The sequence below is a fragment of the Stegostoma tigrinum genome, chromosome 3 (assembly GCF_030684315.1).
Source record: "Stegostoma tigrinum isolate sSteTig4 chromosome 3, sSteTig4.hap1, whole genome shotgun sequence".
NCBI classification, from domain to species: domain Eukaryota; kingdom Metazoa; phylum Chordata; class Chondrichthyes; order Orectolobiformes; family Stegostomatidae; genus Stegostoma; species Stegostoma tigrinum.
Genome location: NC_081356.1, coordinates 17,341,879 through 17,354,317, shown reverse-complemented (window position 1 = coordinate 17,354,317; position 12,439 = coordinate 17,341,879). Strand labels below are relative to the sequence as shown.

The 12,439-nt window shown below is 37.0% G+C and overlaps 1 protein-coding gene across 7 annotated transcripts in view; it reads left to right on the top strand.

The window, feature by feature from the left end:
- Nucleotides 1–12,439, top strand: part of ythdc1 (YTH N6-methyladenosine RNA binding protein C1) — a 47,313-nt gene that overhangs the window by 9,156 nt on the left and 25,718 nt on the right. For 3 of the 7 annotated variants that reach the window (XM_048526857.2, XM_048526855.2, XM_048526862.2), the window contains exons 4-7: nt 5,523–5,964; nt 7,888–7,986; nt 8,071–8,124; nt 10,743–10,837. In XM_048526857.2, the coding sequence (XP_048382814.1) occupies nt 5,523–5,964; nt 7,888–7,986; nt 8,071–8,124; nt 10,743–10,837 (690 nt within the window). The remainder of the gene's footprint in view (nt 1–5,522; nt 5,965–7,887; nt 7,987–8,070; nt 8,125–10,742; nt 10,838–12,439) is intronic. The other 4 variants (XM_048526860.2, XM_048526861.2, XM_048526859.2 and 1 more) reach the window with 2 other exon arrangements.

Sequence of the window (12,439 nt, the reverse complement as noted above, 5' to 3'; positions counted from 1 at the left end):
TATGGTAAATTGATGGAGTAATTTTGCTAATACGTTATGTCTTGAAGTTGAAAAATTGGGAGAAGTGGAAACTGTGTTTCAGAACTGTGATCATTGACAAATAGCTATTAATTGTTTAGTAAAGTGATGGCTCAGAAAATGAAGGTGTTCCAGTGTAATTTTCTAGTTTTTTTTTTAAATGCTTTAACTTAAACTACTCAGCTTTTTCCCTTGTTGTCCTTTCATAATAAGTTAGGTTTTGCCCGTGTTATCTGAAATGAGGTATAGATCCATCTGACACATTGAGGAGTTATATATGGTTCTTAGGGCTAACGGGATCAAATAATATGCGGAGAAAGTGGAACAGGGTATGGTGTTGGGTGTTCGGGAATGGTAGAACAGACTGGAATGATTGAATAGCCTACTCCTATTTTCTATGTTTCTATGAATAAAGTCATGAGATATTTCAATATCTGCTTCTTAAATTATCAATTTTACTTACACCTATTTAATATTAGCTTTGGAGTTTAATAAAGACTTACTGAGACAGAATATTGCAGTTCATTATAGTGCTGTAATATTTGTGGTATGTGGCTAGTGACTCTATTATCCAGTTTCATTGTTTTTGAGTTTGTTACAAATTTTTTTGAAGTTTTTGTTAGAAAAGGCTAATATTATAAAGTGATGGCAGCAACATATGATGGTGCATATTGAGAGTTGAAAACTGCAATGTTGCAATTACAATGCATGGCCTGGAAGAATAGTTGACAAAACAGGTAGAAACTGGAAATGCTGCACGTGTTTAGTCGCTAAGGTTTTTATTGCCTACAGATCATGCAAAGGTCTGATTTAATTCGATGTGTGCGGGAGGTTTTGCTGAGCGCAACAGAGTGTGAATCAGTTCATAACTTGTAGCAAGAAAGTGAGTAATCCTAAAAGTTTACGAAGTCTAATATTACTGAACAGTTTGTGCCGCTTTGCTGTTAGCTGTCTGAAAATACAATCTTGTGTTTATGACGCCTGAGAGGTTAGTGCAGCCACACTTAACAAAGTGTATTAATGTTTTGGAACCTTTTTTAAGATATAATTGTTGCTGACTCTGAACTAATTTCTCTTCCTTGGAAGGTGACTGTGAATCAATTTCTCTGGCTCAGAAAATGAACTCAAGTGTGGAGACTTAGTACTTCAACTTGTGAATTTTTGTTGTAGCTTTTGAAAATGTCTTTTTTTTATCTCAATACTTAAGTGACATTAAGGGGAGATATACCTTTGTAAGTGCCCTATTATCCTTAACGGTTGTACTTCAACTTAACAGAATGAAAATAAATTTGAACTGAAGAGTGCATCAGATTCAGACCAATATGTGTTTTTAACTGTATTCCCCCATGGTGTTGGGGTGTGGTGCCTCAGCATGTATTTTGTAACAATATGTGGGCACAATTGCAGTGAGCGCATGCTGTAGCTAGGGTAATTTTTTTCCCCTCACTTGTGTATTGAAATCATTGTTCGAAGCATCATTCCAGCTATTTTTTTCATTGCCATGCAAAGTCTGACTCCATTTATTTCTTTCCAGTTCATTAGATGTTAAGTTAATGTTTTGATGAAAACATTGTTTTAAGAATTTTCGATGTAAATTTGTTATAAATTTATTAAATCTGTATCATTGCCTATATGCTTAGCACTTGTCTAATTGTATATCTGCCTTCTTTATAAAAATGCAACAGATATATTACTGAAACTTTTATCTTCACTCATCAAGACAAATGTGAGAATGCTAAATTTCGAACTTTCACTGCAATTTATACTATAGGAGAAAAGAGGTGCAAAATGGTAAGCTGATTCTGGCTGAGGTGCTTTATCAGTATACATAGGTGTCCCATTGCTTCCAGGTAATATTAAATTTTGAAACTTTGTTGTTTGCAGAAAACTGGTCCCTGCGTGCATTGTTTGTAGTAAGCATAAATGAGGCACATTTCGAGCTGACTTAATCATCTTAAATTGGTTAAGGCAGATGTTAAGGTAGTCTGAATTATTTGTGTTGCCCAATCATGGAATCCCATCTAATTTTTTGTATTTTCTGAGAGCCAGCTTGTAGAGTACAGTGTACTGTACCTTTTGTGAGCAGCCAGGGGAACGTGTTTGAATCAATCAACCAATGTTTGGCGTGTTTACCTATGAACCTGGCATTGTACTGGTATTGTGATTCTTATGCAAATTGCACAATAACGAAGAAAGCAGTGGTATTTTTGGACTTAGAAAAGCATCCCCTTTGAGCCCCCTCTGGATTCAGTGTTTTTTGATAGAATGAGCCCTCGCCCACTACCATATGCATACTTACAGCATTTTAAAAATTCTGTAGTATTTTAGTTTTCTGTCAAGTGAAAGGATTCCTAAAGTCTGAATGATCTTCATTAGGATTGTAGCAATTTGCTCTCCTTACAATATCAGAGCAATAACAGTGCTTTGAAACTATCTTACAAGACAGTGGCTATCCCAATCAGTTCATTGTTTGACTAGACTCTCAAATGGGCTAAACTCTACCACTTTGGCAACTCAAAAGTACTTTCGGTATTCCAGGGTAAAAATTTATTAAGGACAAAAATATAACTGGGGCCCCTTTAAAAAGATAACCTTGCTGATGATGTGTGGAACCGCAGGAGATGGGAGAGATTCTAAACCAATATTTTTCATCAGTGTTTACTTTGGGGAAGGAAATGAACATGGGGAAACAAATAGCGACATCTTTTAAAAATGTTCATCTTACTGAGGAGGTGGTGTTGGATGTCATGAAATCCATAAAGATGGATAAATCTCCTGGACCTGATCAGGTATATGCCATGGGAAGCTACGAAAGTGACTGCTGAATCCCTTGCAGAGTTATTTGTTTCATCGATAGCCAAAGGTGGGGTGCAGGAAGACTAGAGGCTGACTAACATGTTGCCAATATTTAAGAAAGGTGGTAAAGAAATGCCAGTGAACTATAGACCAGTTGTTGGAGGGGATCCTGAGGGACAGGATTTATGGGTATTTCGAATGGCGAGGACTGATTTGGATAGTCAGCATGGCTTTGAGCATAGGAAATGGTGTCTTACTAACTTGGTACAGTTTATTTGAAGTAACAAAAGGGATTGATGAAGGCAGAGTGTGGATGTGATTTATATAAACTTCAACAAGGCATTCAACAAGGTTCCTCCTGGTAGACTGTTTCACAAGGTTAAGTCACGTGGAATATGGGAAGAATTAGCCATTTGGATACAGAACTGCCTCAAAGGTAGAAGACAGGTTGTGGTGGAGGGTGGCTTTTCAGACTTGGGCCTTTATGATCAGCAGTGTGGCTCAATCGGTGCCAGGTCTACTGCTTTTTGTCATTTGTATAAATGATTTGGATGTAAGCATAGGTTTAATTAATAAGTTTGCAGATGATACCAAAATTGGAAGTGTAGTGGACAGTGAAAAAGGATGCCACAAAGTACAATGTGACCATGATCAGAAGGATTAATAGGCCATCGATTAGGAGATAGTTTAATTTAGATAAATATGAGATGCTGCATTTTGGAAAGGCCAATCAAGGCAGGACTTACGTACTTAATGGTAAGATCCTGGGGAGTGTTACTGAGCAAAGAGAACTTGGGGTGCAGATTCATAATTCCTTGAAAATGGAGTTGCAGGTAGATAAGAGAGTGCAGGAGGTGTTTGGTATGCTTTCCTTTATTGGTCAGTGCATTGAGTATATCAGTTGGGAAATTGTATCGTGGCAGTACAGGATATTGGTTAAGCTGGTTTTTAGAATACTCAGTCCTGGCCCCTCTACTATTGGAAGGATGTTGTGACACTTGAAAACGTTCAGCAAAGACTTGCCAGGATGTTGCAGGGTTGGAGGGTTTCAGGTATAGGGAGAGGCTGAATAAACCTGGGCTATTTTCCTTGGTGTGTTGGAGGCTGAGGGGTGGCCCCCAGGGTCTTTTCCCTGTAGTAGGGGAGTCCAAAACTAGACAGTATACGTTCAAAGTGAGAGGGGAAAGATTTAAAATGGACTTGAGGGGTAACTTGCATGCAGAACGTGGAACCAACTGTGTTGTAATGGTGCAATTACAACATTTTAAAATATGTCTGGATGAGTTTATGCCTAGGATGTGTGGTGCGTCTGTGGAACGAGCTGCTGGAGGAAGTGGTGGAGGCTGGTACATTTCCAATATTAGAAAGGCATGGTGATGGGTATGAGAGTAGGAAGGGTTTAGAGGGATATAGGCCAAATGTTAATTTAGGGTACCTGGTGGGTATGGACAAATCGGACCGAAGGGTCTGTTTCCATGCTGTATAGCTCTATGATTGAGTTGCCCTGGTAAGGTGTTAGCTGTTTCTTGCACCTACTAGACAGTGGCATCTTGAGTTTCATTTTCCAATAATAGGATGCTGCTGTTGATCCAGGAAGATATTTTGACATAATTGAGTGATTTCACGCCTGAAATTCAGGACCTGTGCATTGCCTGTTTGCCTCGTTGGTTGTATCAAGCAGCCCTACTACTTTTGGTATTTCTATTGTATAAGTTTTGATTGTTACTTGCAAGGCCTATGTTTACTACCCATCTTAATGCTTTAGCACTGCCATTTCAGAGATAAGGTAAGAATTGACCATGTTGTGTGGATTAGGTTAGGATGGCAGATTCCTTTTGTAAAGTGAACTCCATTGGTTTTGTGACAGATGGTATAAATTGTAATATAAATGTAATGTAAATTGTTGTGGAAATCTGAAATTTGGCATTCCTGCGTTTCTTCCACTAAATGCAAGTCAAAACTTCAGCAATTTTTTTTTCTGATGAAGGGTCTAGGCCTGAAACGTCAGCTTTTCTGCTCTTAAGATGATGCTTGCCTGCTGTGTTCATCCACCTCTACACTTTGTTATCTCGGATTCTCCAGCATCTGCAGTTCCTATTTCTTCAGCAATATGTCTCTCTTTTTAACAAGGGTTCTTCCCAAATGATTGGTTTATGGGTAAAGTCGATGTCTTTTGTCAGGTTTTGGGGAATTTTGTATGTGTTTGTGATCTTCTAATGTGTACGGTAGGTCCCCAGTTTCTGAATATCCAACTTGAAGGCTTGTACATGCAAATGCTATCTCGTACAGGGTGTAATTTTCAAGACTCGCCATAAACATTTCCTGTACTTATGAATGGCTTCTTTATATTGTCTTATATTGTTCCGACATGCATACAAATTACTTTGCAATGGACTCTGGGAACTACATGTATTATAGTTTATTGGCTTGGGTTGCATAATTTGATGTAAAATGAAAGAAAATAGTAATACAATTTTTGAAGCACTTGGGGTTAATGCCTGGGGTGTAATTCCATGAAATGCTCAACATTGGCCTGTTAACGACTTCAAGTCGATTTTGCCAATTGTAGAGCATTCATTTTTGTTATAGTGTGAATCGGATTTTTTTTAAATGAAAACATTGGAAGCCACTTTAATAAACTGTATTTCTTGAAGCAATTATATTTATTTTTCTCAAACTGTTTAAACAACCATCTGCTTTTAATGCAGGCGGCTTTACGTAATCTCGAGAGTATGAAAGTGCATAGAACGAGCCATTCATCTAAAGAAGAAGTTCAGTCTGATTACCAGTCTGAAGCGGATGTTGAAACTGAAGGCAATACTTCATCTGAAGAGCAAGAAAATCAAGATGAGGCAGTAGACACCATGATACCTGATGAAGATGATGCTGAGGAAGAGAAGGAAGTGGAGGATGAGGAGGAGGAAGACGAGCAGGAAGAGGAGGAGGAGGAGGAAGAAGAAGCAGAGGAGGAAGAGTATGAGCAAGATATATCTGAACAAGATGATTTCAGAGAAAGAGACCCAAGAGAAAGCAAGGAAGAAGGTCACGAGCAGGATTACGACACACGTAGTGAAGCAAGTGACTCTGAATCTGAATCTGTCTCGTTTACTGATGGAGAATCTGTCACCAGATCTGGTTCTGATGCATCAGGTATGTTACATGGCTGTAAATTGAAATTCGCTGTTTAACTTAGTGTACAATCCATTCATTTTGGTTATATTTATTGCTGTGAGATGAGTGTTTTTTGTTTCTGTTTGAAAAGTTAGAAAATCTTAGTTTCTAAACTAACATGGAAATCACTGCAGTACAGGAATTGCGTCTGTTTGGAAATCTGCGGTTAAACATATTCATTTGGATTTTTTAAGATCAGCCTGTGAATGTACCAAGTCTTATCTTGTAGATAGGCACAAAACGGAAATGGATTCTAGTGATGGAGAAATGAGGTTATACATACTTCTAAAGATGGCAGCAGTCTGAGTAGATGCATCTACTTGTGTCCTAGCCTGTGTATTTCATTTAGCTAATATCTCCCGTTGTGTTCACCTCACTTAGAATTTTGAAGTAAAACTTGTTTGTTTTGTCACTTCTGCCAGTGGGATTAATTAAAATTAGAATATAATACACTTCGGAAAATGGCCCCTTTTTTTGTGGGAGATTGGGAATATATGTCAACCTAATACATAATGATTGAGGGGGTTGAAAATTGGAAATATGAGATTGGCCACTATACTAATTAATATAGTGGACAGTTTGGCTGTTGAGACTGGACTGATGTACTAGATACAAATGAAGCAACTTAATTGCAACCACTGGATATAACCTACAGATTATGATAAAACAGGAAACTCTAATGTGAAACTAAATTAAAACTGTTCTAGTGTGTAATTTTGCCTAAGTTTTTTCCACAGAGTTCTGTGTGGAAATCTTGTTAGCTTTAGCTTTTAATAAGTAGTAGTTAAACTGAACTTCCTGAAGCTCTTGTGCTTAAAGAGGAAATTTCTAATAACATCAACCATCTTGGCTTTGCATGTCTCTTTCCTGGTTTTCTTGGTTGTCTCGTTCTTTTCCTGGTTCTTCTTTTGTTCTCTCGTCAATTAAATTGTCTGCTTTTGAGAATTCTAGAATCTCGGGTTCACCTACTCCTGTTTCTGTATTGACTAGCTTTGCGTCATCAATTTCTTCACAGTTCAGAACACCCTTTCCTCACTCTGACAGGACACTTTTTTGTTGGGCAGGTGCAAAGTAACATTCCTCCACTGCCCCAATAATGTGCTTTTAACTAAAGCTTCAGCAAAGCACTTGCTTCGTGACATTTGCACGTTTGTTTCCTAAATTTATCATTCTGTGGCCTTCTGACTAGTGTCAAAGTGTGTTGTGAGTTTGTGCCTCCTTGGAACTGGATTAGGCTGTGCGAACTATCATTTACAGACTAGAAGTCATTCATATATTAATTCTAGGCTAAATTTGAACCCAGTACTGGAAGTGAAAGACGAGCCTAAACACTTGCCCAGATCGTGTGTTTTTAAGTTAGCTTTGGAGACGTGACATGACTTTTCCCCACTTGATAAGTGCTGTATGTTCTGAAGACCTAAAATACTGCATCTGAGGCAAGTAACTAAAACATTCCATATTTGTTCATGTACCTTCCCTATTCTATGTCACTATGATTTCTCAGCCTCATCATTGTTAATATAATACTGGTACTCCACCAATGGGAGCAGTGTATTGATAGCAACAACTTTTATTTTGTTAACTGAACAGTTCAATTGAAACACAAAATTTTATGGCAAAACAAGGATTTATAAATTGTTTAATCTTAGCTTGGACTTTTTGTTTCAAATTGGCTTTAATTATGCAAATTTGACCCATATTTTCAAACCCCTAAAGCGGCTAGTGTGCTGAGTATGCAACTAGCTGCAGATACTGGACACTGCAACAGTATGGATCAGTTTATAAAATTTTACTGATCTGTAATTTTCAAATTTAGTGTAATTTTCAACCCCCGTCATCATACTGCAGTCTGTGATTCTTAGACTCATTAAATAGAATTGTTACAAATTAACTTTTCTTCAGATGATGAGACAGATAAAAAGGAGAAGAAAAAGCGATCTAGAGACATTTCTCCAATTGTGTTTGATAGGAGTGAAAGCTCAGCATCCGATTCATATGCAGGTATGTTTTGTGTTTCATTTGGAACTTGTTGTGTGTGGAGCTTAAACAGCAAGGGCCTAATGGGTTTTGTGTACTGTAATGCAGGATCAGAGAAGAAACATGAGAAGCTGTCATCATCTGTGCGTGCAGTTCGTAAAGGTATGGAAACGACTAGCTTAGAGGTTAGCAAAAGGCAGCACGCTGTCAATGTGCTGTTGAACAGCGTAGCTTGTTAGGATAAGTGTCATGCTCACCATCTTTGGCTTTTATGCACTCAGGTCTAAAGTATTGCATATTTTTATAGTTTTTTGAAGTTGCAGTGCGTCGTAATTTACAAACCTCTACTGTAAACTAGCAGTTTAATAGTGAAAGGAAACATGCTAAATTTCATAGGCTGGTTTCTGTGACTTTTGATGGACAACATTCAATGTACAACATCAGTAAGGACAATGCTAATTCTCAGTGCAAGTCCAGAAATCCGTTCTTATAGCTTAGATGAGTTTAATTGCTCCTTATTCTGTGGAGTATCATTAAGAATGAGCATCTTGGGCTAATATTCTAACAACACTGTTGTTAACCCTGCTGTAATTACACTTCTGTCACGGCTGCTTGCCAGTGCATGTATTGCACAGGTGATTTCTTTGAGGTGGTTGCTATCCAAACTTTGGCGTTTTTACTCTACTATGAATTCCATGTATCCTCTTTGCTCCCTTTTGCATAAATTGTAGATTCTTCAACATGATTGTAAAACTGCCTCTTGAGTTGCTTGGGCTGTGTTGGTGTGCCATGAGCCTGAGTTCTCGAGAAACGTTATTTATCTATGAGCAAATAAATTAGTTCTGAAGTAGGGGTTTGAGAAATTGTGTAGCATTGCAACTTTGGGTTATAGTTTAAAGGCTTTGGAGTAACTCCTGTGCTCTTAAATCCAGAAAAAAAGTTCTAAAATTTTAATTAACCTTTCTTATGCTTTAAATCTTGTTCTGTTTTTCTTGCTAACAATAGACTGTTCTAACTAAAAATACTTTTTTTAATCAACAATGCTATTTTTGCCCATTCTTGGAAGTGAAGCTGCAAAACTAAAATTAACTGGTTTTGACAAAATGCTTTTTGTCTTGCTTTTATTGATTATCTTATTGAATTGCCATAATTGAAGTATGTACTTGGTGAGATTATCAGTGGCTTTCATAGCAGTGTCCCACCCTGCTGATGGTTGTTTCCTCAATTGTTTGCCACGTTGTCTTGCATCCACAGCTTTTGATTTACAGCATTTTACCAAGTTGGCTGTTTCCAAATTGAACTATCACTCTTATGTACCACTTTCATTAAAATGATGGTTAGTTTAAAGAAAAGTTGTTTTCAGTCCTTTTAATTAACATGACAACTTAGTTTTCTTTTGAAGAGTTGTAAATGCTTTTATATTAAGTGGTATTACATTTCATAAGTTAACTCCTATTTCACAAATGTGGCTGATGTTGACATTTAAGAATTTTTATATTGATGTTTGCTTACGTTTCTTTAGGCTTGACTGTGGCAGTAAAATTGCACTTTTTGTTTTGAAAATCAGGTTGGTTTTTAAGGCTATTGGTACATGAGTGGGAGAAGGCTGAAAACAAGAAAAATTGCAAAACAACACTTAAATAACCGTTCTGAAAATGGCTAACTATTCTGCATATTATTTTGTAATTGGCAGTTGCTGTAATCAATACTAATGGTGTGGAATATGGAAGGAGGTTTTAATGCCATTGAAATAGATGAGCCATCTGGATACGGTCTGTTTCTCCTAACAAGCTTGTGACCGCCAATAATTTACCCCCTTTGGAGAATTTGGCTCCAATTTCAAACCCCATTTTTAATAATTAAGATTTCAGCACAATTGACCCAGTAAAGTTGCCACCTTTATTGCATTTCCAAGGAAGACTGCTCTCGGCAATATCGGTTATGCAACAGGTAGCAAATGATGACTGGTGTTATTGACCATTAGAAATGTGGTAAGGATGAGATCACAGATTGAGGTTTGATAATGCTTTTAAAGTTTAAAATGCACCTTTAGCCCACGTATGTATTACTTTTATGTTAAATTAATGGGGCCTGACCATAAATATTTGTTACATGGTGTATAACCAAATGATAATTGCTATATACCTTAATTGTGTAAGCCAACACACTTCATACTTGGAAAGTATTCCGTATTAATGATAAACCTCCGAGTAATATGTAGTATAAGGAGACAACCTCTCAGTTGTAGCAGCATTCTGTCCCTTTATTTTGTTTTGCAGTAGTGAACGTCTACTTCCCAGTTGAGTGGGCTTATCAAGCCAAGGAAGTGATTCACAAACTTACAACCCAAAAGGAGATTGTTCCATTCTGCTGATTTTTGACTCTTCCAATGAGTAATAGTGAATATTTCCAACTTTTTTTATCCTTAATTTATGGCGGCTGTCAATTGTTTATAGTTCTGAATTGTTTGCTTTGGCTGTGTTAGGAATTTTAACAAGTCTGATTTTATTTCACTTTGAACATTTACAGCTGAGATTAAGGATTTATTCAAATTAATCATTTACACCAGCAAAAGAACTGTGTTGATCTGTTGTACTGCAACTCAAATAATCTTGCTGGTTATTTCACTGAAGTGCTCTTCAATGTTGGACATTAACATAAGCGTTATTTGCATCCTGGTACAAAGTCAGCGACTCAGAAGTCATCAAGTACAATCAGTCTTCAGTTGTTAACTGCTATTTGCAGTCAAGTAGAGTAATTTTATATTTGCATTTTTACAGATCAAACTAGTAAACTGAAGTATATTCTTCGAGATGCACGATTTTTCCTCATAAAAAGCAATAACCATGAGAATGTATCCCTGGCAAAAGCTAAGGTATTGTCTTGTGTACTAGATATTACTGAAACAAATTCAACTGTACTTTGCTCAGCATACAGTGAAACTTAGTGTTTTAATGTTGGATATGTTTGCCTCCAAATTGTAAAGTTAATTAGTTTGGTGTGTATGCTATCTCTATCTGACATTTTCTGATTTTTTTTGCATTCACATTTTGAATGTTTTTGCGTATCAAGTTGTCTCTATAATGCTCTACCTAGTCACTGATCATTGATGGTCATTGCTGTAACATTTGAGCAGTCATTTTTAATTTGGATCTTGCACCTCATTCACCACATTAGCTTCAGGCTAGATTGAGAGATGGCAGTTATCTCCGGTTTTGTTCGTGTTGTGATTCCAGCATTACCATGAATGAATTTACCTCAAGGTGAAACTGAAAGAATTGGTCTGATCCCTTCAAGTGGCTCATCTTTCAAAATTGAAAGCTGCCTTTTCTGCAAGTTAAATCTAAATGTGCCACACTATAGATGAGAACAATAGTGTGGTGCTGTTCTGAGCCAGCCATAAAATTCTAGCTCTGCATAAGCCAATTGACATGAGACATTGCCTAAAATTAGTGCAGAAACTAGTCACGTGATCCCATCTGTTCTAACTATGGTCCCTCAGTTTGGTTAACATTGACACTTTGTGACATGAATTTGTCGCAGTAAGACCTTGTGCTGCAGCTGATATAGCTTGATCGTCTGATATTTGCTTGGTTTGTAATATGAGTGAATGTTGCTCCGTTTCCGTTCCAGGAATAGAGTGCTGTATTTGTTCTCCCCTACTGTCTACCCTTGGTCCACTAATTTTTCAAAATGTACCTGTTACAGATATTTAATTCTGGCAAACCAGAAGTTCCCACATTCAAACATAAAGCTGTTCTCAAGCTTCTGTCATTATAGCCATCAATTGCAGTGATTGTTTGTTTCTGGATTTGAGATTTGAACTGTTTTTTTCTTTTTGTCTCCTGTTTCTTTTGATCTTGCTCCTGTGCATTAAATATAACATACAAAGTAGAGGGTCGCTTCATTTAAAGTTTGCGTGTTTGTTTAGATAACTGAGTTCTCATCACTTGATAAACATTTTGACAAAACAGTGCTCTGATTGAAAACAGTAATTGATACTAACAGCAAAATACTTGTTTTCTTAATAAGATTTTTCAAAATAATTTAAGCACTGTGACAAAATAATGGAAATATAGGGTTCTTAGTATTAATGGTATCCTTATGTTTCACATGAAAAAAACCTTTTGAAGTAGGTATTATCAAGTGCTTACTGATAGCTTCAATAACATATAAAACAAGACAGGAGTGTGAAGTTTGTACTGCTGATATTCTACCAATGACTAAACTGAAGACTGGTTACAAAATGGTATAGCCCTTGGAAATATTGAGACTTGATTTTGGGGGATTATCTGAAATTTTTAATTGTCCATGTTTGTAGGAATAAGGGAATGGGGATACATTCAGGAGCTGTTTTGGCCAATCATTTTCCTGCTATGCTATTGGAATAGTTGCCAGAGATTGTACCCACAGAGTTAACTCTATTGCGCTCAACTTTGAAATAAATCTGAACGTTCATTGAATTACATTTCAGAAC